Here is a 25,627-nt window from a genome sequence, read left to right as displayed (position 1 = left end):
ATTTGAATCCAGAGTCTAAAAGTGGAAACCTTTATCCTTTCAAATAATGTATTTCAAGCAGAAGGACTTCCTGCACAAAGTCGAATTAGTTAAGCACAGACAGCACCTCAGTCCTATTTGGTGATCTGATGTTGGCGTTAGAGCACCTGAGTGGGTTTTATTATAGTTTGGATTCCTTTTGAAAAGATTGGAATCAATCATTTGCTGAATGTATCTTTAACATTTAAGTAGTAGTTGGAAACCACTTCTCAAGGACATGGGGTGGTTCTTCGCTAAGTAAGATGGGTCAGAATACAGAAAATGAACTAGTGTCTCCTCAGCAGCCAGAGATTTGAGTCCTTTGCTCAAACTATACGCCTCTGTCTTAGACAAGGGGGACATTTTTCTATAGATCTGTATAAGCAACAGTTGTGTGTCTTTTTTAAAAAAAAAAAGGCTTATTTTTACTTCTATATGCATACAAGAACTGGGGTATAGGCCAGAGGTGGGGAGGGTTGGGGGTTGAGAGGACTCACCAGAGACAGAGTGGGGAGCAGAACAGGTGAATCTACTGAAATACTCTGCTGAGGGGAGCAGCGGGTGAGACAGTAGAGGTCTGCTGTACCATGTGGGTCAGCTCCCTGGCAGGGGATTGAATTCATGCCGCAGGGACTGGCAATAGCTTGATAGCGCTGAGACTTTAACCCCTGCACCACCAGGGAGGCCCCTGTGTGTCTTTCTTAATTCCTCCCCTCCACACATAGTAATCTACTTTTTTTCCCCTTTAAGCACTAATTTATTTTAGATCTGTGTACAGTATTATATAGTCATTCTCTAGAATATGTAATATTCTTGGGGGAAAAAGACAAGGGGGACAAACACAAGGATAAATTATCAGTGATCTCATTAGCACCATGCCAACTTTTTCCTGTACAAAGTGTTTTTTCAAATGGAACATAGTGTGTGGCATACTTTCTAATAGGCTTTTTCTCAGATAACCCTGTTTCCTGTGATTGTGTGATATTCATTTATGTAGATATGGAATAATTGGTATCGACTCAACCATAATTCACTCAGTTGATCTCCTGGTAGTGGACATTTAGAATCTTTCCAGCCTTTCCCTTTATTAAAGGACAGACAAAGCTTTGTGTGTACTCGCAAGGTTTCTCAAGTGGAATCGCGAGTCAAGTCTTAGGCCTCATTCTCAAGCTTTGGGCAGCTCCTGCCAAATTTCTTCTGGGTCTGTTGAATTCCCCACAGTAAGCAGCCTCTTCACGGTGAATCCCTTTGTCGGTTTTGCCTTCTTTATCCTCGGGAGACAAGAAGGGAAGAATCTCCAAAATTCCCACTTTACTGAGAATTCTCCTGAAATGAATGGAGGTTCTGGGTGCAAGGTCAAGAAACTCTGCTGTAGGCAAGCAGCTATTAATTTTGTCCAAGTTTGGCTTATAACACTTCTCTTTGTTCCTCTGCAAAAGAACAGATCGCCTGTTTACCGAGTTTTGGCAAAAATAGTAGGTAATAAAATACCAGCTGCCATCGGGGCAAGGATAAGGATGCAGAAGAAAGGGAACATGTTCGTGTTCTCGATTATACACAAGTGGGAATCAGTGATTTAAATCGATGTCTTTCACAGTGGCACACATTATCACTACCCAGATGCTAATTGGGACTTTGTTTTAGCTCCTAGACCTGGGGCCCACTGCCTGGGTTCAAGTTCCCATTCTGCCATTTACTAGGTTGCATTCAGCAATTTATTTAACCTCCCTATTGAGCAGTTTCCTCATTAATAAAGTGAAGACTGTACTAGAACCCACTTCTATAGTAGCAGTAAGGAGTAAATGGGTTGATAAAGCAATGCCAGGCTGGACCATTCTTGGCACAAAGGGGGAGTCATTGATTCCAAGCTGTGATTGCTGCTCCCTGTGGGCGATTGGTAAGCCCTGAGTGAAATCTTTAGGCCTCAGAGTTGACTTCTCTAGCTGAAGTTGCTTGTCCTCTAAAATGGTAGGTTAGATTAGGTGTGGGCATAAGTGGATCTCTAGTTTGTGATGAAATGAAGAAGGAACCTGGAGGGGGTGCTGTTTGCTAACCTCACTGAGGACCAGCTGGGCTTCAGTGAGGACTGGAGAAGAAAACTGATTGTTTTTGCCCCCAAGACTTTGTTCTTGGGAGGGTGGAGAGCAAAGTGTAGAGGGGACCCAGTGGACCGTGGTGGGTGTGGTGCCGGAACACAGGCCTGAGGGCATGTGAACCTGCACCTCTCAATCATATACAGTGTTGTAGACCAATGTTAGCACATCAAAATTTTAAAAAATTAAAATAGAATAAAAGCTATATAGAATAATAAAAGCTATATAGAATAATATTAAAAAAGTAATAAAACCAGGGTGGGGCGGTGGTTTCGTTCATTCCCACTTGGTGTCTACATAAAGTCATGTCTGGTTTGGGGTTTGCTGCTGGCTTGCTGGGTGTCACTCGGGATGGCGGTGCGCTCTTGTTCACTGCGTGGCCATGCGGCAGACAGTCATCGCCTCCTGTAATGCACACAGCCCCGCACTGGGCTCAGGAGATGTGAACAAAACAGATGAAGTCACTCTTGTGATGCTGACCTTCTAGTGGGGGCACCGGACCATCAACAAGTAACTAAATGTAATGAAAGCAGGGAAATCTGAGGGAGAAAAAGAAAGCAAGTAAGCAGGCGGAGTGTGACTGCAAGGGGCTGGATGAAGCCCCTCTGAGGAAGCGACATTTGGGCAGAGACCTGAATGAGTGAAGGAGCAGCTGTATAGACATATGAGCAGAGAAGGTTCTAGAACTAGGGGCCAGCAAGAAGGAGGAAGGAAGACTGCAGTAGATGGGATAGCCAAGGGCTCTGTAATCCAAAACAAAAGCTTGATTTGGGTTTTTCTGAGATGGGAGGCCCTGGGCGTATTCTGAGCAAGGAATAATATGATCTGACTTGCTTTATTAAAAGTCTTATCCTCGTGCCTTGTTGAGGAAAGGCTGTAGCAAAGCAGGGTGGTTACATTCAAGGTGGTGACAAATGATCGCATTTGGGATCTATTTTGAAAACAGGCTCAGCAGGATTTAGGAGCAGATTGAATGTGGGATGTAAGAAAAAACAGTCAAGTGTGACTCCCAGGGTTTTTACCCAACTGGTTGGATCAGTGAAGTCACCACTTACTGAGATGGCAGAGACTTTAAGGAAGGAGCAGATTTAGGGGAGAAATCAAGTATTTGTTTTTAGGCATAAATTTGAGATGCCAGTCACATTGAAAATGCAAACCTGGGATTCAAGGAGGGCATGGGACTAAAGGTACAGGAGAGAAACCTCAAACATTAATGGAGTTGTTTTTTTTTTTAAATAAATGACATTGATTGATTGATTTGCTGATTACAAAGTAGCTCATGTGACTTTGTTCCAAATTCTGAAAAATTATATAATCCCACCGAGCCTGACAACTGCAGTTAACATCAGAATATATTTCCTCCCCCATCTCCCTTTCTTTGGATGAATGGGAGTTTTTATGTGTTTGAAATACTTCATCCTCAAAAAAAAAACAGAAAACAGCGTGCCATCCTGAAAAATCTATCTAAAATTAAATACCTACTTATGGACCTACCTGGGGGTGCAAGGGGTTAAGTCTCAGCATTATCGAGATATCACCAGCCATTGCCAAGAGTTCAATCCCTGGGGAAGTGACCCACATGGCCCAGCAGACCTCTCCTGTCTGCCCACTGCTCCCCTCCAGTGTATTTGAATAGATCCACCTGTTCTGCTCCCCACTCTGTCTCTGGTGAATCCCCCACACCTCTGGCCTACACCCCAGTTCTTGTATGCATAAATAAATAAAAATAAATCTTTGCAAATAAATATCTACTTATATACTGGAGGCACTTGCTTTATTACATTTTACTAATTTTGAGTATTATAATGGAATTTTTTTCATTCACTGGCTGAAAAGCAATATTTTATTTTATATTTCTTCCTCTATTTTTGCAAAGTATCTGTCATGTTCACTGCTTATCTTTATTATTCTTTATATATGACAACTGTCTGTACTTTCCAACTTTTGTGATACTTTAATTCTATTTATGTTTCATTTTGCTTTAACATGGTAAAGTTTTAAGATTTTACGTAGTGAATTATCAGTGTTTCCTTTGTTTTCTTCCATGTACAGAAACCCTTTGTCTCAAGATCCAGTCAGTAATTACCAATATTTTTGTATGTAGAACTGTTTAATATATGTGGACTTTATTTGAATATATTGCTTGAATTGAGAAATGTATTTTTCAGGTTTTGGTAGCAGTATTATCTTTTAATAATCCATGAGTGCCCCCTTTGACTTTAAGTGCTATCTTTGTGGGTTTTTTTATATATAGTGGTGTTTGCTTTTGCCTTTTTTTTCTACCGTGAATGGGATTTGTTTTATTTTTATTTTTCCAGGTAGATATTGCTGATACATAATCTGTGGATTATTTGTCATTTTTATGTTTTCTTACGATGTCCAATAGTTCCTCGGGTGATTCTCTTGAATTTTCTGTATAGAAAATCTTAAATGCTAAGGTGATAATTTTGTTTTTTCTTTCTAAAGATGTTTGTCTCTAATTGCATTGTTCTAATAAACTTCTAGCATGATGTTAAGTAACGATATTGCTAGCAGATGCCCTTGTCTTGTTCATTATTTCATGATGACCATCATTTTTTTTCCTAGATGTCTCTACCTTAGTTGGAAGATGTCCCAATCTTGTCCACCTAGACTTAAGGTATTTTTTTAATTGATTTCAAAAATAAAAATTGAAAAGTATAATAGCTCATTGAATGAAGAAAGAATCTTCGTATGTTGAATTAAAGGAACTAAGTAGTAGACTATTTCTATAGTTTTTTCCCTCTAGGGTGGATGGGTAGGTTTTGAATCTCTTCTTCTGCTCTGTTACAGTGATAGTGCTATGTTAACAAATGATTGCTTTGAGGAATTTTACCAGCTCAGCTACCTCCAACACCTGTCTCTCAGTCGGTGCTATGATATAATACCTGAGACTTTACTGTAAGTATTTTTGTTTTCTAAAAGTAGCTGAAGGCAGGGACCAGAAGAGATGTCATGTAGTATTAAAATTATTAATAGTAGATTAACAGTGAATATTAGTGTAAGAAAAACTGATTAGTAAAGACCAGCAAAATAGGAAATCCAAGGCAGAATTTTTTGCTTGATGTGTCTGGTAAAGTTGACTGTTAATGTTCGCTAAAGATTTATTATTTAGTTGCGAATGGGTTTATGTCTTAGAACACCATATCTGTCAAGGACTTGACAAAGGTAGTAGCATATATAGCCTTTATCTCCACCCAGGGAGCTCAGAATATAATTAGGGAGACAGACCCATAGTGTATTTTTTCCCCCAAATTTTTCTAATCAACTCCAGTTGATTCCAAAAGCCATCATCTTAGCATGGAGGGGAAGTTCTGTTGTATTCTAGTGATGTCTGTCCTGGGCAGCCAAGGGAGGAGATTAATAGGGACTTATAAGTGCTGAGTATCACAACAGTCTGATACTCTCTTTGAATAGTAGAGAGGTTGAGGTCCAAAATGTAAAGTAACTTACCCAAAACTATATAGTGAGTTAATGACTGAGCTGAGTCTACATCCTAAGTCACCTGGACAGATATAAAATAGTCTGTATCTAATTTAGGTTTATTTTTTAGCTGACGAGTAGCTGCACAAAATCACAGAATTCAAAGAAACAAGGAATCTGTTCCACCTTTGTTATTAGGACCATGCTTTACCCAAGTCATCTAGTATCATCTTTTTACAAAATCTTCCTTTCAAAGGGCTAGAAAATTCTTCATGTTAAGTATAAATGTTTATAGTAATTTTTGAAAACCCCCAAAAGTCAGTATCTCAGATATATAGTCACATGCCCTTCTTTCTTATTCCAACCAATATCGCCCAAATGAGACCATGTAGCTCACTATCCCAGCGATGGTAACTTCCCTTCTGGTTCCCAGCAAAGAAGGTGAATTTGAAGGAAGAATTGATGTAGTCCTCAAATTATTGGCTTGGCTCTTAGAAGTTAGTCTCAAAATGAATGAATAAATCAGATGTTTCAGCTACACAGGGATAATTAGTAGAATTAGAAATCCAGCAATTATATTTTTAATTAATCACTTTCTGAATTAATCTTGGAGCTCAGAGCTTCTCGTTTGGAGAAGCACTGACTAAAAGGGATGCCAAAATTTACTTTCCAGGCTCTCAGATGTTAAATTTACATTCACTGATGTGGAACTCTTACTAAAATTTCCTGCCCTTCTATTTTCTAGCTTCCAGAAATCCAAGGGGCCTGTACCCCACCTACCCAAAAAGGTCTCTCTGCCATTTGCTCTTTCCTGTCCTTGCCATAGTGCTGCTTTGGCTGTATAGACCCTGGGGAATACAGTGATTGTTCTATTTTGGTTGATTGTCTCAAGAGAATCTGCCCGTGTGTCATATTTTTGTTCTTTTTTGCCAAAGAGAAAGAAGCTAAGCAAGTAATCTCCAAATGTTTTTTTTGAGCAGAGACTAGGGGAAGCCTGTGAGCCTTCACATGTTGATATTTTTATCCATGAAGATAAAAGTATCATAATCCCTGCAGGGGTGTGACTTGTTCATGGGCGTAGCTAAATCACAGCCCTATCTGTGAACCCTCCCTGCATTATTATGACTTGTCAAAACCTCATCTCGAAGTAAGAGAAACAGGGGCATTAAGAGTTTAGTTACAAATCAGGGGCCTCCCTGGTGGCTCAAGGAGTTAAGCATTGCACTATGAAGCAATCTGCAGCCTCTGCAGAATGAGTTCAATCCCTGGCCAGCCAGGGAGCACCCACATGACGAGGCAGACCTCTCCTGTTTCACCTGCTGCTCCCCTCAGCAGTGTATTTCAGTCAGTCTGCCTGTTCTGTTCCCCACTATATTTCTGGTGAATCCTCTCACCCCCCTCCCCATCTCTGGCCTGTACCCCAGCTCTTGTATGCATAAATAAATAAATCTTTAAAAAAAAAAGAGTTTAGTTACAAATCAGATCACCCAGAATAGAGTGAAAAACAGAGAAGATAGATGCGGTCTTTGCACTTTAAGGTAAAAAAAAACATTATGTTGTGTTGGACATAATGTAATTATACATTTATCTTTTCTCAAGGTAAAATGACTTTCCCTCTTATTTCAGTCATTCTGGTAACTGATATATTTGACATTCATGGTTAAAATTCTAGAATCCTCAACAATAATTTCCTTTTTTTTTTTTAAGATTTATTGATTTATGCATAGAAGAGCTGGGGTACAGGCCAGAGGTGTGGGTGGTGAGAGGATTCACCAGAAACAGTGGGGAACAGAACAGGCAGATTGACCGAAATACACTGTGGAGGGGAGCAGCAGGCGAGTCAGGAGAGGTCTGCTGCTCCATGTGGGCTGCTTCCCAGTTGGGGATAGAACTCATGTTGCAGGGCTGCAGACAGCCTCATAGGTTGCGCCTCAACCCCCTGTACCACCAGGGAGGCCCTCAACAGTAATTTCCAGAGAGCCATATAAAAAATTTTTCTTTCTTATCTCAGAAGCGGAAAAGAAAATTTGAGAAGCTTCTGTAGTATTAATGCTTTACTTAAGAAAGTAGGTTTCTCTTGCTAAGCATATATCCTCATTATATTTACTCCCTTACTCCTTGATTGGTCTCATTTCCATTTAAACTGACTTCTAATTACTCTGTATTTCTCATTCAAGTAAGAAACCTAAACTGGAGATAGTAGTAACCCAATCTAAGATTAAGAGAGACTAAATAAAGACTCCTTTGGTAGATTTTATAGTAGAGGAATCTGAGACTTTATAAGGAAGACGGGGTTATGTAGATGAGGGAAATCATGAACCTGTGAAAGGGTTTAGAGATATCTTTTGTTGACTAAACAGATCTTTAAAGCATTATTTTCTTTTTATACTTAAATTTGAAATAATGGCTCTTAAATGATTCATTTCTATTTACTGTCTTATTTTGCTTTTCCAGTTCTCTTAGAGTTTGAAAGAGATTTATTTTTCAAGATGAGATCAAAACATTTTTTTTTGGTTGTTGTTACAAAAGTAAAATAATACAAGGAGGTAATGTAGTAAACATTTTTTAAAGTAAATATCTTTTAAAGTATTCTGTCTGGATTCACTGTCCTAGAATATAAGGTTAAGTTCCTTCAAAACTTCTCAATGTTATGTGGTTAGCATCTTATAGATTTGCTCTGCTCTGTTATAGGTGATACACCTACTATAAGACTGGTTTTTTTGTTTGTTTTTTGGTTTATTTGATCTCCTTAAAACTTTAAAGACTTTCTTGTTTTTTGACTTGGGAATGGTCCTTCATTCATAATCCCATTTTGTGCAGCTCACTCCCTTTTGCCTGGGGAATGTATTCCAAGTACATGATGCACCTTCCTTTCTCACCAGAGCTCTTTCCATATTGTTGCAAGGACATTTGGTCTCTTGCTATACCTCCGTTTTTTAATCCTACCTACAGTTTTTTCTTATAATACCTTTGACTGCAGAGTCCCTTACAATTTAGCTAATTTATATATCCCAGAACTAAAATCACCATGATTATTATCAGGTTTTTGTGTACTCTTAATTTTTACATAAGGGGGATTTAAGGATGAGGCAGGATTTCCTCTTAAGTGGAAACTGTAAACACCTCTGTATTACGACCTTTCTTTGTTTTCCTGTTTCTATATTCCAGAAATTAGGTAACTGAAAGATCAATGGCAATTTGTTCTTCCTGATATTCTTGCAGGCTCTTGTGACTTCCAAAGCCTATCGGTTCCTTTTGAGTGCAAGTGTGTTTATTCTATTTGGACAAAATTTTCTAAATTACCCTTCATCTTGTATTCAGCTGACATATATACTAAACATCTATGGTGTTTCAGACACTAATTGAATGCCAAATAAATAATTTAGTGGGGGAATGGGGAGGCAGACAGCAGGTTAGGCATGGGTGGTCTTAAGGACAGCTGAAAACAGTTTGAGTTCTGTAAACACCAAGGGAACACAAAAGGTATGGAGCAGGAGAGAAACACAAGCTGAGGTAGGCTTGAGGAAAATGCATTGGCTATTGATATATAGAATAGTTGTGATAAGGGAAGTTTGTTTTTCAAGGAATTACTGGCAGTATGAAAATACGAAGAATGTTTCTAGTTCTAGGTCACCGATGTGTTCATTGATCTGCAGTGGAATTTTGTTGAAATTCCGAAGTAAATATTCCCTTTCCTGAGACTTTGTACTGTATGTCCCAACCTGGAGCAAATACAGATCAAAGAGATGAAATTCTAAGCACACAGAGATGGGTTAAGAAAAAAGAATCACTACCAAGAAGTGCTTACTTTGGGGAAGTGGTCCTTTTTTTTCCTGTGTACCAGAATTTCCTGTTGACAGAGATGTATTTCATCTACTGTGAGATTCCAAAGGCGATGAGAAAATGAGGCTTATCTGTGACAGAAGAAAAATGATACTGTTCAGAGAGGTTAGATGACTACTGCTTCACATAAAGGTGTGGTTGGGCATCCTTTTCTTCATCTACATAACCCAGCCTAAAACACACTGGTTGAATTCACTGCTAGGTTTTACCACTTACTATTAAAGAGTATTAAGTTGTCAACCCTCTGACATCTCCTTTTAAGAGGGGGAACCTAGTTCAAATAAAGAATAAATCCATATCCTTTAAAGACATGTAATTTGTGGTGATTCCAGGTAATGGCACAGTAAAACGTTTACTATCCCTACTTTGCTTACTTCTCACAACACAGTAAAAATTAAAAATGGAGAAAGTATAAATTAAAAATGGAGAAAGGAAGCAAATATTGGATTCTAGTGATAAATGGACCTTGGAGTTTTTATGCAACAACAATGCTCACTGCTGCTGTGTTTCCTTGGGACTCATTGTCCAAGCTGTGGCCTCTGCCTTCTGGTTTGAGTCCCCCTACTGTGTTCTCAATGTTGATTACAAATTATGCTGTCACTTTGCATTTTATAAAACTATGATACAAATTGTAACAATTGGGTTGTGTAACTCTAATAGAACCGTTTCCATAGATACCATGACTCTGAAGTTTCTCTCTCTCTTTCCAGTGAACTTGGAGAAATTCCCACACTAAAAACACTGCAAGTTTTTGGAATCGTGCCAGAGAATACCCTTCAGTTGTTAAAGGAAGCCCTTCCTCATCTACAGATTAATTGTTCCCATTTCACCACCATTGCCAGGCCGACCATTAGTAACATAAAGAACCAGGAGATATGGGGCATCAAATGCCGACTGACACTTCAAAAGCCAAGTTGTGTATGAAGTATTTATTGTCGGATGGTGTCTCCTTTGGAACAGGGAAGTAGGCAGGAAGCCCAAATGCGCGCGTGCTCAGCTATTTTTATTCTTGGTTTTCCCTTTGCCTTCCTTCTGCAAGTGTATTAGAGAAATCATTTGAGAGAAAACTGTGAAGAGTTGCCGTGAGCTGTCACTGCTATACCTTTAGAGCCTAATCTGTAGGCCTTTTAATATTTTAGGAGAAACCTCTCATTTCAAGGCTCCTTAAACAGTAAAATCTGACCCACCTCTTCCAAGTATCCTTCTTATTATATCTATTTAAAATCAAGCTTATAAATCATCAGAAATCATCTACAGACTATATGGTAACTTCTCTTTTTCAGTATTGCTTTTATGACATATATTGGAAGAATAATAAGCTATTTGTGTTGAGGCAAACAAAAAGAATCATAGGACTGTAGCATTTGAAGCAGTCTCTTCTGGGGCTAGGAAAAGAAAAACATACCATTTCAACTTTGCCTAGAGATTTGAAATAAGATTCTTGGAAACAAATAGCCCTACCTGGGTAATTCACCTTAAAACCTAATTACAAAGCAGCCAGGGGTATAGAATTGGTGGAGAATTTGAAGGCTCAAAAGGCAGTTTTGTATGACAGGTTGATGTGAAGTATCCTCTAATGCACATGAACATCCTTCAGTGTACTATGTTGCTGGAATTCTGTGGTAGCTGAGGAAATATAAGCATGGTCTTCTAACTTCATGATCAAATTATGTTAACATGGACTCTTTTAACTTTTAAAATGACTTGCTTTGTTTTAGAAAGGTGGCAGTAACCAGGCAGTCTCTATTGTTAAATGTTGGATGGAATGTTGAACTGAAGTTGCCTTTTTCCTTTACCACTGAGTTCTTGAAGCTATTTTTATATTACTCTGAAATCAGGTATTTTAAATTACCTTTTTTTAATGTCTTCTGTAATAATTTGTTTGAAACTCCTCATTTTGTAAGGTTACTGGATCTGAAGTCCCCTAAGAAGAAATGCATGTTCCTTTCGATCAGAATGATGCTCAGTAAACATGTGTTGCACCTACATAAAAGTTCAAACTCAGGTGTTAACCTTTGAATAGAAATATTTTTTTAATGGTACAGAGAAGCAAAAGGATTAAGTTCTATTTTAAAAAAATAAAACCACAAAACACTAGCTTCATATTTAAATTGATGAGGTCCCCCTATGTTCAAAGTGGGGGGAAAAAAAGCCAAATCCATCACTTCTATTAACATTCATTTTTTTTAAATCAGACCATCAAATGTTAGAAATGATGGTGTGAAGTGCCCTTACCTGCTGAGACCTAAGGAAAATACTGTAGTGTTATACAGGAAATGATAATGTTTCAATTTCATAGTAGTTAAAAGTGCTAAATACTACTTGAAATTATTGTTTACAGATTAGTGACAAGGGCTGGCGATAGAATCGGTTGGACTCTGACTTCTGGATACCCTCAAATATGACATACTTCCGAATTCAAGTACAGCCATAAGCTATTTTGCTAACATGTCAGAGTAATCTGTATTTTTGTATGTGATTTCTTTTATACTTTTTATAGACTTGTTTTAAAATAAAATACATTTTTATAAAAATGAGCGTGCTACTAATTTACGTTCCTTTTTTTCTCTTCTTCTTAAGTACTAGGGTTGAAATTAGAAAGCATTTGGCGTGGTATGCCATTTGTCTCGGCCCTCTAAATAAGACCCTTCAAAACAAGCCCTAAAATGCTCCTTTTTGCCCTATCTATTTCATGTTTGTTGTCAAATTTAAATGATTGTTTATAATACTTTTTGACAGGGTGCTAAAATACAGGCTTATTATCTTTAAAGTGCTTCCAAAACTAGCATATTTATAAAACATTTGAAATTCAAGTGATTAGTGTGTGACAGTCAAGTACTATCAGGAAAAGTCAGGTAGTAGCATTTTTTAAATACAGACTTGATCAGCTTATCCTGTGTATTTTACTCATTAGGAAATTATTTGAATATTTCACCCTATATTTTATCCTACCCAGAGGTGTTCAGAAATTCAGTTCTTTTTGAACCCCTCCATTCAAATGGTAGAATGATTCTTCTTAAATGTTACCCAGGTTTTTTGCTCCTTTTTTAAAATAATTGCTCATATGCTTCCTTTTTCCCTTAAAATTTTGAAAAATGTTAGATATATGCAAAATGTAGTGATTATGGTAAATCTCATCTATCTACCCTCCCCCACAGTGTCACAGACGATTTGGAAGCCAAACCTAGACCTATGATTTCCTAAATATTTCAGTATCTCTCTCTAAAAGATAAGTCTCCTGAATTAATTTTGAAACATTGAACATCAAAATGGTGTTGAAACTTCCTCAGTTGTCTCAAGTGTTAACATGGTTTTTTTTGGTTTTTGCTTAAAATGGGTTTGTTTTGATCAGGCTCTAAACATGGTCTGTTGTTTGTACCTGAGTGACATTCTCACATCTTAGTTTTGTCTGCAGTTTATAAATTGAAAAAATTGTTATTTGCCCCATGTGTCACATTCTGGGTTTTGCTAATGAGATCCTTATTCTGGCCTTTATTTCTCTAAACTGGTAAATCAAATAGCAAAAAAGCTTAGGTCAGAGGTGGTTCCACCCCACACTGGCCCAGCCCCAGACATCTGAAGACATTTTTGGTTGTCATAAGTGGAGCAGTGCTATTGGCATCTAACAGGCAGAGGCTAAGGACCCTGCTAACTACCCTTTTAATAGGTAGGGCAGTGCCCCACAATAAAATTATCTGTTCTAAAATGTCAGTAATGTTGGTGCTGCAAAACCCTAATCTGGGGCTTCCTTTCCTTAGCAAGGAGATATTTGATAGGTAGTGAGTTATGTTCTATCAAGAAGCATGTAACACCTGGTTGTCATTTTTATGATGTAACTGTGGCCCTTGATTCTTCCCTCTTTTATACCCTAGTCACATGTTCCAGATATGAGGGCACTCTAACCAAGTACAGAATTTTTAGTTCTGGATAAAGTAATCTTTTTCCCTTCTACACTGGTGAACTCAATTTCAATCCAGTATTTACTGAAGACCTACAATGAGGATACCGTGAACAGTAGCATAGGGGAGTAAAGAGACTTGGAAGCACTAAGTAGTCCAGGGGATAGGTAAGCTAGAAAGAAATGCTTTCCACTGGATACCCTAATCCTGGAACAAACAAAAAGACAATATCCTTTCATTACCACGCCTTTCCCCCTCCTTGCCTACCCAAATAATACCAAGAAGTCAGCAAATTCTCTATATCAAGAAACTATCATACAAATTGAAGCTCTAAAGCCTGTATTAACTTCATTTTACAGATTTGCTTTGCTTTAATATTTGAGTTATTTTTGATAAATTTAAATATTAAAATAATTTGGTACTTCTCAAACCAAATTCCAAAATATTTAACTTGTAATTTATAGCATTAAAATCACTGAGGTCTTAAAATAGCTGGGACTATGGTAATTTTAGAAAAGACTATAAAGCCAACTTATTCCCACACCCACTTACATTTAGTAGGCACATCAGACTGTATTATATCTCAACAGTGACCTTGCATTTATATCTTTTAAATAAACACTTGCTGAACACATGGTCATTTATACTGACTTGTAAAGTGCCTTTTTCACTCAAAACTAGTAGATTATAATGTTATTAAATTTACAATGGCATTGCTGCAAGAGCCAGGAAGTATACAGAGGAGTATGGCTTAGGCAATATTTTAATCTGCAACTACATGTAAAGTGAATAATCCACGACAATGCATCTAACGAGCATATCTGAAAAGTTAATAGGGTCATTTTGTGAAGAATCATTTCACAAAAGCCTTTAAAGGGAAGACCTGAGGCAGGGGGAAATAACTATATAACAAAGCTTAATTATGAAAAATATTTTAATTATCTTGTGAAAGCCAAGAAAAACTAAAGTGTGCTGATATTCAATCAAAGAAAACAAGTATGGGAGATAAAATAGTTGCAGTTGAGGGAACATTTTGTTAAAAACCTGGTTATTGAATCCTGTCCTTATTTCAGCTATCCATACATCAAATCCCCTCTCACAAGCTCCTTAAGAAATGTTAAGTTTCAATATCATGAAACCATTATTAATAGGCAAGTTCTTCTCAGCTATGCCAGTTTTAAGTATTCACTGTGAAAGTACAAGCCCAAATCATATTCCCCACTCCCAAGAAACTTACATTCTGGTATAGAAAGCTGTGTATTGTTCAGAGGTCTCCTCGAACAGTCTTTTCAGCATCCCAAGTTAAAGTCAAGAATAAGCTGCATTTGAAATAAACAATTAGAAATTGTTACTTGAAATAAACGATTCCTCTTATAGCTCACAGTACCTTTATTCTAATGCCCCCATATATATTTTTCATAATGTCATTTGCATGTCACGTTGTCCCTGGGGTCTTTTTTATACAGTTGTCTTGGTGGCTTCTTTCCTAGTCTAATGATGCAGATATTATGGCATACTGGCACAATGCAATGAATAGTGATTTACATTTAAAATTTAGATTATTTTCACAGCAGAGCAATAGACAATATGTTCTTAAATTTATATTTGAGTCTTTTCAACTCAAGTGACTATCTTTCAATGAATTTGTTAGCTGGCTCTTACAAATTTTACTCATTATTTTGGTATTTAAAAGAGATGGAAATCTTCATACTTGGAGGCTATACATTTATTTTTTAATTATTTTTTTATATATTTTACATCATTGTTCATTTCTAAACAATGTTTGCTTCCCTCCCTCCCCAGTTGTAGTCCCCATAGAATATCCTTCACCAATGCACCCGTGCTCCATCACAGTCCCCTGTGCTCCTGCCTCCCTCTGATCCCTCTCCCTCCTCCTCCCCTACAGGATGTCTCTGGTTTATAATTGTGTTTGTTTTTGTTTCATTGTATTGTGTTTTGTATTGTTATTTTTTTCCCCTAATGTCTTATTTGGTTCCCCTATATTCTTCCCTATGAGTGAAACCGTCCAATATTTTTCCTTTTCTGAAGGCTACACATTCAGTAAAATATGTAACGTGATTTGATTTACTGGGATCATAATATAAATGCAAATGGAACATAAAAAGTAGTAAGTCAAAACTATCTGAAGAGTCTACATTTATCAGGTGAGCCCTTGATCCTGATTATATAACATCATGATTTTGTTCCAAATATTAGCAATTAGTAAAGTCAACAGGTCAGAGAGTAATACTTAGCAGTGGGGAACAGACAACAAGACTTTTGAAGCATTTTGGTAAAATCTGACCCCATAAGAGTTAAGGCAGTAAATGAAGTAAAAAAGACAACATAACAGTGTTTTCATTTTATTCACATTTAGTTGCCATTAAAAGGGTAACTCATTCATAAAAGCATTTTCACTATTCTAACATCTTTTGCTTCTCATCATTCCTTACATATGAATCCCCACCACACAGCAGAAATGTTAGAAATTATCACACATGGAACACATTAGGCATTTTCAAAACCTTTAAAAATATGGCTTATGAACAATTTTACACAGTAGGTTACCTATTAATATGTTACACAATAGATCTATGGTGCCATTTTGGACAATTAGATTTCCTTGATATTAAAGATAGAGTAGGCATTTTTGTCAAGAAGGTATTTTAAACCTATTAGGGAAGTTTCTATAGTGTGGAATTCCACTTTTTTATAAAAATGGTATCTAAGTAGATCATTTGTAAATCAAACCAGAAACTAGATCCAGCTCTGGGAAAATACTAGTCTTTATTTAATGCATCATTTAAACTCTTTGCTATGCATGTCTATGCAAATACTCAACTAAAAAAAAAAATTCTGGATATACATCAAAACCTAGATACCTTTATATAGAAACATTCACATAAATTGGACAAGAACATGTAAAATGTTGGCAAAACTAAGAGAACTCAATTTGATTATGCATACTTTCACAGAATTTACTTCTAATCTCAAGTTCTATCAGGATAGAGTCTGTTTCATTCATCAACATATATCCAGCACCAGACACAGTATATGGCACAGAATGGGTATTCAATGAAAATGATTAAACAAAAAATTCTTTAAGTGAAAAACAGGCTCAACTTTGAATAAATGACATGAGAATACCATCTGTCTCATGAGGCAGCAAAAGGTTCTAGGATTACATATAAGTAGAGCAGGAATTAGGTAAGAATAATTTCCTCCAAAAATAAACTCTCATAATGGGGGAAAAAGAAAAACCATTACATTTTATCCTCCAAAGCTAATGTGTGAAACCTGAATTAAGAGCTAGGTGAAAACTAGTAAGGCAGTTCCAAAACTAATGTGTTTTGCATATTAAAGAATATTTTCTTTCTGACAAAACTCCTAACATTAGATGAAAATATTTTTTAAAGGTTTTACCAAACTCATAATAGAATATGTCTAATCAGTTCATCCTTTTAGTCTTTTAATCCACAGTAGAGAGTTTAAAATGTGGAAGAAATCTATCTGACACAATCATTTTTTTAAAATCATCTATGACCTAAAACAACTATTGAATAATTAACACATTTATAAAAGCATCATGATTTGTCCAGTTATATTTTACCCAGCATTGTCAAAATTAATCTGAAAGTCAATTAAATGAAAAATCTACAAATAATTTCAAAAATGTCTGCTTTAACTTTAAATCAATAAAGACTCATAATATCACTGTGTTCTGTAATTAGAAAATCCTTGGCACATATAAAATATATTTACCTACTGCAATAAAGTCAATGTCAGGATTTATCAAAGTTCCCCATCATCATCAAAATTCGTTAAAAATCTTGATTCTTAAGTACTATAAAAAATATGTATCAATCAAATGATATGTGTCTGATCTAATTCCGCAAAGTAAGAAGGCAGGGAAGGAAAAAAAAAAAAAAAAAACTTGTACAGTTAAACTTCAATTCCTAAACATTTAATCCTTTATTTGAGCCTACCTCTAAATTTAAAGATATCAGTACTCTTGCATACCAATTGTAAACAATACAAAAATTTCACTGGTATCAATGCTAATCAGTTTAGTCCATCCATTTTCTTACATAGTGAACATATTCTTCATTAGGATCCAACAGAAGAATAATGACAATCTTGCTTTTTTGGTCACTTTTGAGTCCAGGGCTAACCAGTCTCAACAATAACCAAAAATAAGTAGCTTTATGACTTGTAGTTTGTTTCCACAGTGGAAGTTACTATTCAGTAATAAACTTATCATCTGAGGAAATCCTTCACTGTTCCAGAAGCACAGTTTGAAGTTCATCTTCTTTATTGATCATCATGGAAGCAATTGCCCCATCATTAAACTCGAAAGATGTTCCTCCATCCACAACCATACAGGCATCCCAACAACGAGAACGAACACAAACCCTATGCAGTAAGAAATATCTCATTAAATATTAACAGTTTTCCTAACTGGAAGTTTCTTTAAAACCCTTGATATTAATCAAAACTGGCAGATTTTAAAAATCAAGTTGCTCTCAGGAATGACATAAGTAGTGACTATACCAATAAATTAGTAACTTACCAAAATGTAAATATTCAGGATAGCTCATTCATCTAGACATTCATCAGTAGACAAAGGTACTCTTTTTCTAAAAGTTTCTTTTACAGTGATAATTTGGTCTCACTGTGTCTTATTACAAAAAGAAAAAAGCCAACGAATTCACATCCCCCACTTAAGTATGATTTGTCTATTCACTTAAATTTTAGTTTCTCTAAGATGGCACATTAAGTCTGAAAGAAAATCATTTTGTCCACGTTAGTATGATACCTCACTTATTCCTTTGGACCTTCTTTCCTGCTAGATTAAGTATGATTGAGTGAATTTAACAAAATCGAATACTTTTAAAACCAGAAATGCTTTATAATTACATGGGATAAAGACAATCGTAAGTCAAACTTGGGGACCTTACTTTGAGGTGAAACAACGCTGACGACTGCTTGAGAAAACTCTGTTTGCTATTGGTTCTCGAATACTAAAAAGTATTTTTGGTTCTTCTGGACTGTAGAGCAGCGATTCATTATATTCATTAGTAACTAGAAAGGGAAAAAAATAGCACATTCAATAAATGGTGGTTACTTCTGAAAAGTGAAAAATGGACACTATTTCCAACTTAAATGCTATTCTTTTTTTTTTTTTTTAAAGATTTATTTTATTTATTTATATAAGCACTGGGTACAGTCAGAAGTGCGTGAGGGTGAAAGAATTCACCAGAGCCAGAGTAGGGAACAGAACAGGCAGACTGATGAAGTACACTGCTGAGGGGAGCAGCAGGCGGCAGGAGAGGTCTGCGCGCCATGTGGGACCCTCGCCCAGTGGCCAGGGATAGAACCAGCACTGCAGAGGCTGCGGGCAGCTTTGCAACCCAGCGCTCAACTGCTGCTCCACCAGGGAGGCCCTTAAATGCTATTCTTTCTAAAGGTCTGTTTGATAGCAAGATTCTTGGAACTCAAAACACATTCCATTAAAAAATTTTTTAAACCTTAGTAATAAGAATTAATTCAGTAGCCCACAGAAGCCCACATAATCCACAATATAGCAGAAATGGTACATTTGGGAAAAACTACAAAGTTAGCAATTAAACAAAAATAGAGAAACTCATTTGAATAGCCCTCAAAAATGGAATTTAAGTTGCCATATTCCCCTTTGGGTCAAGTTCTTTTCCAAAATACCATGTCAAAAATTCGTAAGTTAAGAGCATTGATAAAAGTCTTCAAATAAAGACAACATGCTTTCTCTAATGAAGCTGTCATTATGCAGAATATTTGTAGAACTCTTTCATCAGATTCACTTTCTCTGTGACCAACAGACCGCAAGAAAAGCTTTAGTTTGAGGTGGTTCAAAAATGTTTCAAAATTTTGTATGCAAAGCAAATGAATGTGATTTTTAAGAATTTAAATTTTTTAAAAAGATAAATTTTAAGGAGTAAATCTGAAGAATTCCTGTGTACCAGCGATCTATATCCATTCCCTATTTCAGCTGAGGAAGTAGACGCATGGAAAAATCAGCCTGATCCAGTTTCAGGGAATGGTTAGTCTGGGCTTAGAAACCACATCTTCAAATTCTTTGTTTAGCATCCTTTTTTCAACAGTTCTAGTTTCTTAAACAAACCTTGAATTAAGTGCATAGAAGTAGACAAGATTAAAGGGAACATTTTAGTGACTGTGATGGTAAGTATTCACAACTAAGAGAATTCCTTCTCTTTCAGAGGATATTAAATGGCACACAGAGGGTTAGGTATATACTTCCATTTGCCAGGTCTGTATTTTTCTATATTATGCTATCTCCCAGAGGACATGTTTGAAGTTATGTTTTCACACAGAGGTGGTATTTTCATGATTGACAAAAATTATAATAAAAAAGTTCCACTTTAAAATACTTTTTTCTAGTAAGAGTATATTTTACTTTAAAAAATACTTGCTCTTGCTAATTAGGCAAGTACACTTCTCAGTAACATCCTGAAAAGCAACACAGAACTTAATGAAACTATTAGTAATTATGATCATCTGTCACTCACCTTTCTCTACCAATTCTCTGTTTAATGGAAGATTTAAATTTCCTTGTCGTTTTGCTATTGAAAGGGGAAAGGGAGAAAATATCTTGATTAAACAAAATACTGTGTCTAATGAGTAAGATGCAATAAAAGATATACATTATATTGCTTATTACAAATATAATATAAATAGCTATTTCGGTACTTACCAATATTTAAAACATCTTCCACAGCCTGAGTTGCAACCCTGTTAATATTGAATGACCTAGAAACAAACACCACATAAATTCTTTCTTGTTTTAATTCTAAAAACATGCTAAAGGTGAAAAAGGAATAATTTATTTAGTATACAAAAGTACTCTTAGAAATTTATCAGGAAAAAAACAAGTAAAAGACAGTAAATACTTCACCCAGTTTTAAAAAGTGGGCAAAGTACATGGACAAACAGTTCACAGGCCTGTATGAAAAAATGTTCAATCTTACTCATACTTAAAAAAATACAAATTAAAATGATTTTTCTCAGGGTTGCAAGAATTTAAAACTAATAATGTATTGGCATGAATATGGAAAAACAAATATTCCCATACACTGATGGAATTATAGAAATTAGAGTTGGAGGATAATTCTGCACTATTAACATTTTAAATGGACATCCAAAACATTTAGCCAAAAATCTAGTAATTAGGCTAACTATACTTGCACATATAATATACAAAGAAGGTATAGAGGTATTTACTGAAGCATTGTTTATAAGAGCAAAGCAATTGAAATATGTTAATATCCATAGAAAGCTGGTTAAATAAATCATAGCTACTCAGATTACTACACAGATATTAAAGGAATGAACTAAATGTGCTGATATGGAAAGATAACCAATATGTTAAGTTTAAAATCCAAACATATTACAATGTGTGTGTATGTGTGTACTGTTACCCTGTTTTATTTGTATATAAAAAACTATACATAGGGGCCTCCCTGGTGGCACAAAGGGGTTAAGTCTCAGCACTATAAAGCTATTCATAGCCACTGCAGCAAAGTTCTCTCTCTGGCCAGGGAGCTGACCCACATGGCACAATAGACCTCCCCTGTCTCGCCGGCTGTGTATTTCAGTAGATCTGCTTTTTCTGCAACCCACTCTGTCTCTGGTGAATCCTCTCACCTTCCACACACACACACACACAGACCCCGCACCCCCACCCCGCACCCCTCCTCACCTCTGGCCTGCATCCTAGTTCTTGTATGCATGAATAAATAAATCTTTAAAAAAATAAAAAAACTATACATATGTATGATTGTTCTGTCTGGAGATCAGTACTAGCAATAGGAAATGAAAGAGATTAGCGCTCATTGTATACGCTTTTGTACTATTTAACCTATTTTTAAACATGTTTAAGTTTTTCTTTAAATAACTAAAAAAGTAGTAAAAAGTAACAAATTATAAAATAATTTCCTTGATGATGAGAATTCTTTAACCAGTATGAACCCTCGTTTAACCATTTAAAATCAAATGTTAACACAAATACATGAGTAACTTTTAAAAGTAGTACTGTCCTGGGGTCTAAATGGTTATGGAAAGGGTGGTTTTTTTTTTTAAATTCTTCTAATCAACTTAGAATAATTCTACTATGTCATGGTCGTAACATATAGTATCAGTGAATAGGAATAATATAATGAGTCACACAACGCAACCTAATTCAGTGGCTCAGCTTTTTTTCTGGAGGGGAAGGGATACTCCCTTTCCCATATAAGAGTATCCTTTACATTTTGAGAAATGGGATATTTTTACATTTTATGAAAACATTTTGAACATTATCTTAAAAAAATGCAGATACACATATTTTTACATTAGAATTTTAGGGTTATTCATACTAATTCCTATGCTTAAAAAAATCTAAAATTTGGTGCTTGCTTATTCTAAATTTTCACGATTATCTTCCCTCCAATTTCATATTCAAAGCACACCAAATGTATTCTTTGCTCATACGTACTATGTTACTATGTGTTATAAAGTAAAATACTTGAAGTGTTCTGACTTTATTGTTTTATTTTTTTTTTAAAGATTTATTTATTTATTTATACAAGCACTGGGTACAGTCAGAAGCACGGGAGGGTGAGAGAATTCACCAGAGCCAGAGCAGGGAGCAGAGCAGGCAGAAGGACCGAAGTACACTGCTGAGGGGAGCAGCGGGCGGCAGGAGAGGTCTGCGCGCCATGCGAGACCCTCCTCCAGTGGCCGGGGAGCAGCCGGGGATCGAACCGGCACCGCAGAGGCTGCAGGCAGCTTCGCAACCCACCGCTCAACCGCTGCGCCACTGGGGAGGCCCCTGACTTTATTGTTTTAATGTAAGGTTCAAAATACCCATCTCATCAGTATTATTGTTACACACTCTAAGACATAAAGCACAGAAGGCACTGCCTGGCTACTGCAGGAACTCAACAATGAATGACAATGTCAAATGCAGGGACATATGTGAATTACAGTCTAATTCCTATGATTATCCACATCATCACTGTTTGGGAATTCTCTCTATTTTAAATGTAAAAGTCACATGAAAATGAGCTATGTTCCTCAGGGTTTCATTAAAATATATAATGGGCAAAAAAAAATTTACCCTTTTGTGTAAGACTTCATTTAACAGGATTAAAGTCTTACAGACCTGCTCTAATCATCTTAGAACTATGACGTATTGAGAATACCACTACCAAATCCAAAAAATTAATTCCTCTGAAGTGTTAAGTGAAGACTAACTTCCTATGTTGTAACCTGTATTTCAGTCAAGTAACTTTACCTTTATGAGTAAAGGTAAAGTAAAGTTTTCTACACTAAAGACAAACTGTGTGCCTAAGCAGGTGTTGGCCAGCTTATGGTAACTATCTTGTTAGGCCTACAACCTTCACCATTCTAAACATTACCATAATTTGAACTTGGACATAACTTCTACTAAAGACAACCAATAGAAAAGCAACTTAAGTCTCAGCTCTTCATCACCTAGTAACTTTGTCACTATGAACACTTCACCTCTAGAGTTAAGTCTGAAAGCACAGAATCACATGAGGAGGAGGAAAAGGAATTGTCTTAAAACTTAAACTTAAAATCACAGTTCAGTAAAGACTTTTAGTTTTATTTGTAAGTATAGGGTCAAAAATATTTGAGTGAATACATATTAGGTACTATGCTGTGCATGTAAAAATTTAAACAACAAAAAGACAATCACTGGTCACCATCCCAAACATCTCAATTTACTCAAACTAACTAAAAAATTAACTTTTTAGATAACTAATAATGTGGTAAGTGCTATCATAGTGCTTTAAGGACAAAGTGCTAGGGAAGGACACAAAGGGACTATGTTCACAAAAGGATCTAGGTCCTAAGAAAAATATTCATCAGAGAATGACACTTAAGACCAAATTTTCCAGCTAGTGGATAGAAAGTGAGAGTGCTCAGGCATTCAAAGGAGGAATAAAGTGCACTGAGCAAAAACAAAAAGCTGAGAGAGAACATGGCTTGTGCTGAGAATTGCAAATAGCTTGCAGTGTCTCAAGTGAGCTGATGGGTATAGAAAGGGCAGGAATACACTGGTAAGATACTTAGGTCATATTTAAAGGGATTTATGACAGATGAAGTAATCTGAGCACAGTCAGTAGTCAATAAAAGTATTAAAGCACAAAGGGATATAGTCAGATTTATCTACATTTTAGAAATATCACTCTATTAGTAGTATAGATGACAGCCTGAAGCATAAAGAATGCGGCACAAAGATGGGGACATGGGAGTTGAACCAAGAAACAGCAGTGGAAGCAGAAAAAGAGAAGCAAGGATTCAGAGTATACATGACAGGCTTTACAGACCGATAAATGTAGAAGGGAATAGGAAGACTCAAAGGTAAGAGCAAAGTTTTGAGGAATAATGCTTTTTCTCTATAGCATGAAGTTAGGATAAACAGTGATATCATTAATAACACAGGGAGCAGAGGAAGAAAAGTTGAAGGCAGTAAATTCAGTTTTGAAAGTGCTAAATTTAAGTGCTACTAACATTTTATCTAGTAGGTCACTTTAGAATAGAAGATTGTACTGAGGTGAGAAGATAGGTACAAAGAGAAGTTTGGGAAACACCTGCATGAGTATGGAAAAACAACTGTTCTTATACACTGATGGAATTACAGAAATTGAAGTTGGAGGACAATTCTGCACTACTGACATTTCAAATGGACATCCAGTCACTTAGCAAAAAAATCTAGTAATTTAGACTAACTATTCTTGCACATATATGAAGATGCACATATAATATCCATATAATATCCATACATATGTGCAAAGGTGATAGGGTAGACAGAGAATGCCTCAGGTTATCTCCAATTAGGCCTTCAATACACAAACCTCCAGCATATTTTTTGTATTATACTTTTTTCCTTTCTTCACTATAGTTTGAAAAGGTTTTAATTAAAAAATATATAATTCCATAAAATATTTATCATTTTCTTTTTTCTCTTTACAAATCTAATGCAGTAGGCTAAATGATGATCAAATAATGACAAAATACAGACTGCAGTTATAATCTATGAAGTCATGGCAGGACTCTTGGACCCAGCTGATGAGTGAAGCAGAGACTAAGCCAAGCAACATAACACCATCAGGCTACTTCTTACATGTTAGAGACCTTAGACACACCAATATGAGCTCTTGAGTAAATTATATTACTTAAAATATTTCACAAAAATTGATAAGCGAGATCCCAAGTTACTCACCAGGCCTTTGATCCTGTTCCAGTACACAAATTGAGCCCTGAACTCTTCTGTTTTTCCCACGGACCATCATCAACTGAAATCTCATAGTAGGAAGCCCTATGAATTGAGAATTCGAAAACTTAATTTGCTGAACTTATAAATAAATAGTATTTTTCAGAACTAATAAAGTCTAAGTAGGCCAGCTTGACTTGACACATATTATGGGCTAATTCCAATACTGATTAAGTGAAAAAATTTTTTTTAGTTCTACATACCTACATCCTTCTCCAATCTATCTGTTCTTTTCTATCACTACTAGTATTTCAAACAAAGGCTTCTTAAAAACTTTGACCTAACATTGTTACTACTGCTTTTATCCAATCTAACACATCCAGCACCTTACTTCAGAATTCAAAAAGAAAATACCTTCTTAGGTACGTTTCATTCTTGGTAGACTTGATATATCTAAGTCTGTGTCTAATTCTTTGAATCACCAATAGTTTCTACTAACTTCTTGTTTACTTAAGAGTTTCATAAATCCACAAAAACATACTACTTAGTGTATTTCACAGATATGAAATCAAGTGGGTATTCTGACACTATTAAAAGTGATACTATTCTTTAAGTGCATAATACATAAGTATGACTTGCAACTATTAAAAGAATTCTGGAAACATGTGGAAGCCTATTCTGTAAACTACATCTTAAAAATAATGGTGTAGTACTGATCAACACTGGTTCTTTTTCTCCAAAAATTAAAAAAAGTTAAAACAATGACAATTATTAAACAAAGCTTACAAGCACTAACACTGTATGGATAATTTCTCTCTTAGTCTACCAATTTAAATTTCTCCTGCCAGTTTCCTAATCTGTGAAAGTTTTACATGACATAATTCTTTTCATTTTTTCTCTTAAGTTAGAGAGCATTCTTCATAAAAATAAAAGAAAGCTAGCCTAATAGTCACATTTAATCTATTTTGTAGTTTTGTTATGTCTTCTAGAAAATCAGGAATTTAGGTACATTAGGAGACTAATACATACAGACAAGCTGGCCAAATCTATAGAAATGA

The 25,627-nt window shown here is 36.0% G+C and overlaps 2 protein-coding genes and 1 long non-coding RNA gene across 7 annotated transcripts in view; 1 reads left to right on the top strand and 2 right to left on the bottom strand.

The window, feature by feature from the left end:
- The window catches only part of SKP2 (S-phase kinase associated protein 2), a 29,258-nt gene extending 17,348 nt beyond the window's left edge, over positions 1-11,910 (top strand). For 2 of the 3 annotated variants that reach the window (XM_037530771.2, XM_037530772.2), the window contains 3 exons: positions 4,698-4,749; positions 4,923-5,030; positions 10,106-11,910. In XM_037530771.2, the coding sequence (XP_037386668.1) occupies positions 4,698-4,749; positions 4,923-5,030; positions 10,106-10,319 (374 nt within the window). In that variant the 3' untranslated portion in view covers positions 10,320-11,910. The remainder of the gene's footprint in view (positions 1-4,697; positions 4,750-4,922; positions 5,031-10,105) is intronic. The other variant, XR_008549300.1, reaches the window with a different exon arrangement.
- Positions 818-14,941, bottom strand: LOC129144759 (uncharacterized). Of its 2 annotated transcripts, none has more exons than XR_008549302.1 (3): positions 14,532-14,941; positions 9,361-9,466; positions 818-1,448 (listed from the first exon to the last, which is right to left on the bottom strand). It is a non-coding gene; the product is annotated as an uncharacterized LOC129144759 (long non-coding RNA). The 2 variants fall into 2 exon arrangements; XR_008549301.1 differs by lacking the exon at positions 818-1,448 and adding an exon at positions 2,249-2,650.
- Positions 14,942-17,242: 2,301 nt separating this feature from the next.
- The window catches only part of NADK2 (NAD kinase 2, mitochondrial), a 30,264-nt gene continuing 21,879 nt past the window's right edge, over positions 17,243-25,627 (bottom strand). For both annotated transcript variants that reach the window (XM_037529113.2, XM_037529114.1), the window contains 5 exons: positions 24,579-24,674; positions 20,043-20,098; positions 19,858-19,911; positions 18,253-18,376; positions 17,243-17,707 (listed from right to left, as the gene is read on the bottom strand). In XM_037529113.2, coding sequence (XP_037385010.1) covers positions 17,569-17,707; positions 18,253-18,376; positions 19,858-19,911; positions 20,043-20,098; positions 24,579-24,674 — 469 coding nt within the window. In that variant the 3' untranslated portion in view covers positions 17,243-17,568. The remainder of the gene's footprint in view (positions 17,708-18,252; positions 18,377-19,857; positions 19,912-20,042; positions 20,099-24,578; positions 24,675-25,627) is intronic.

The sequence above is a fragment of the Talpa occidentalis genome, unplaced genomic scaffold (genome assembly GCF_014898055.3).
Source record: "Talpa occidentalis isolate TD23 unplaced genomic scaffold, MPIMG_talOcc4v2.1 talOcc4.6, whole genome shotgun sequence".
NCBI classification, from domain to species: domain Eukaryota; kingdom Metazoa; phylum Chordata; class Mammalia; order Eulipotyphla; family Talpidae; genus Talpa; species Talpa occidentalis.
Note: the sequence above shows the minus strand (reverse complement) of the source record. Positions and strands in the feature narration are given on the sequence as shown.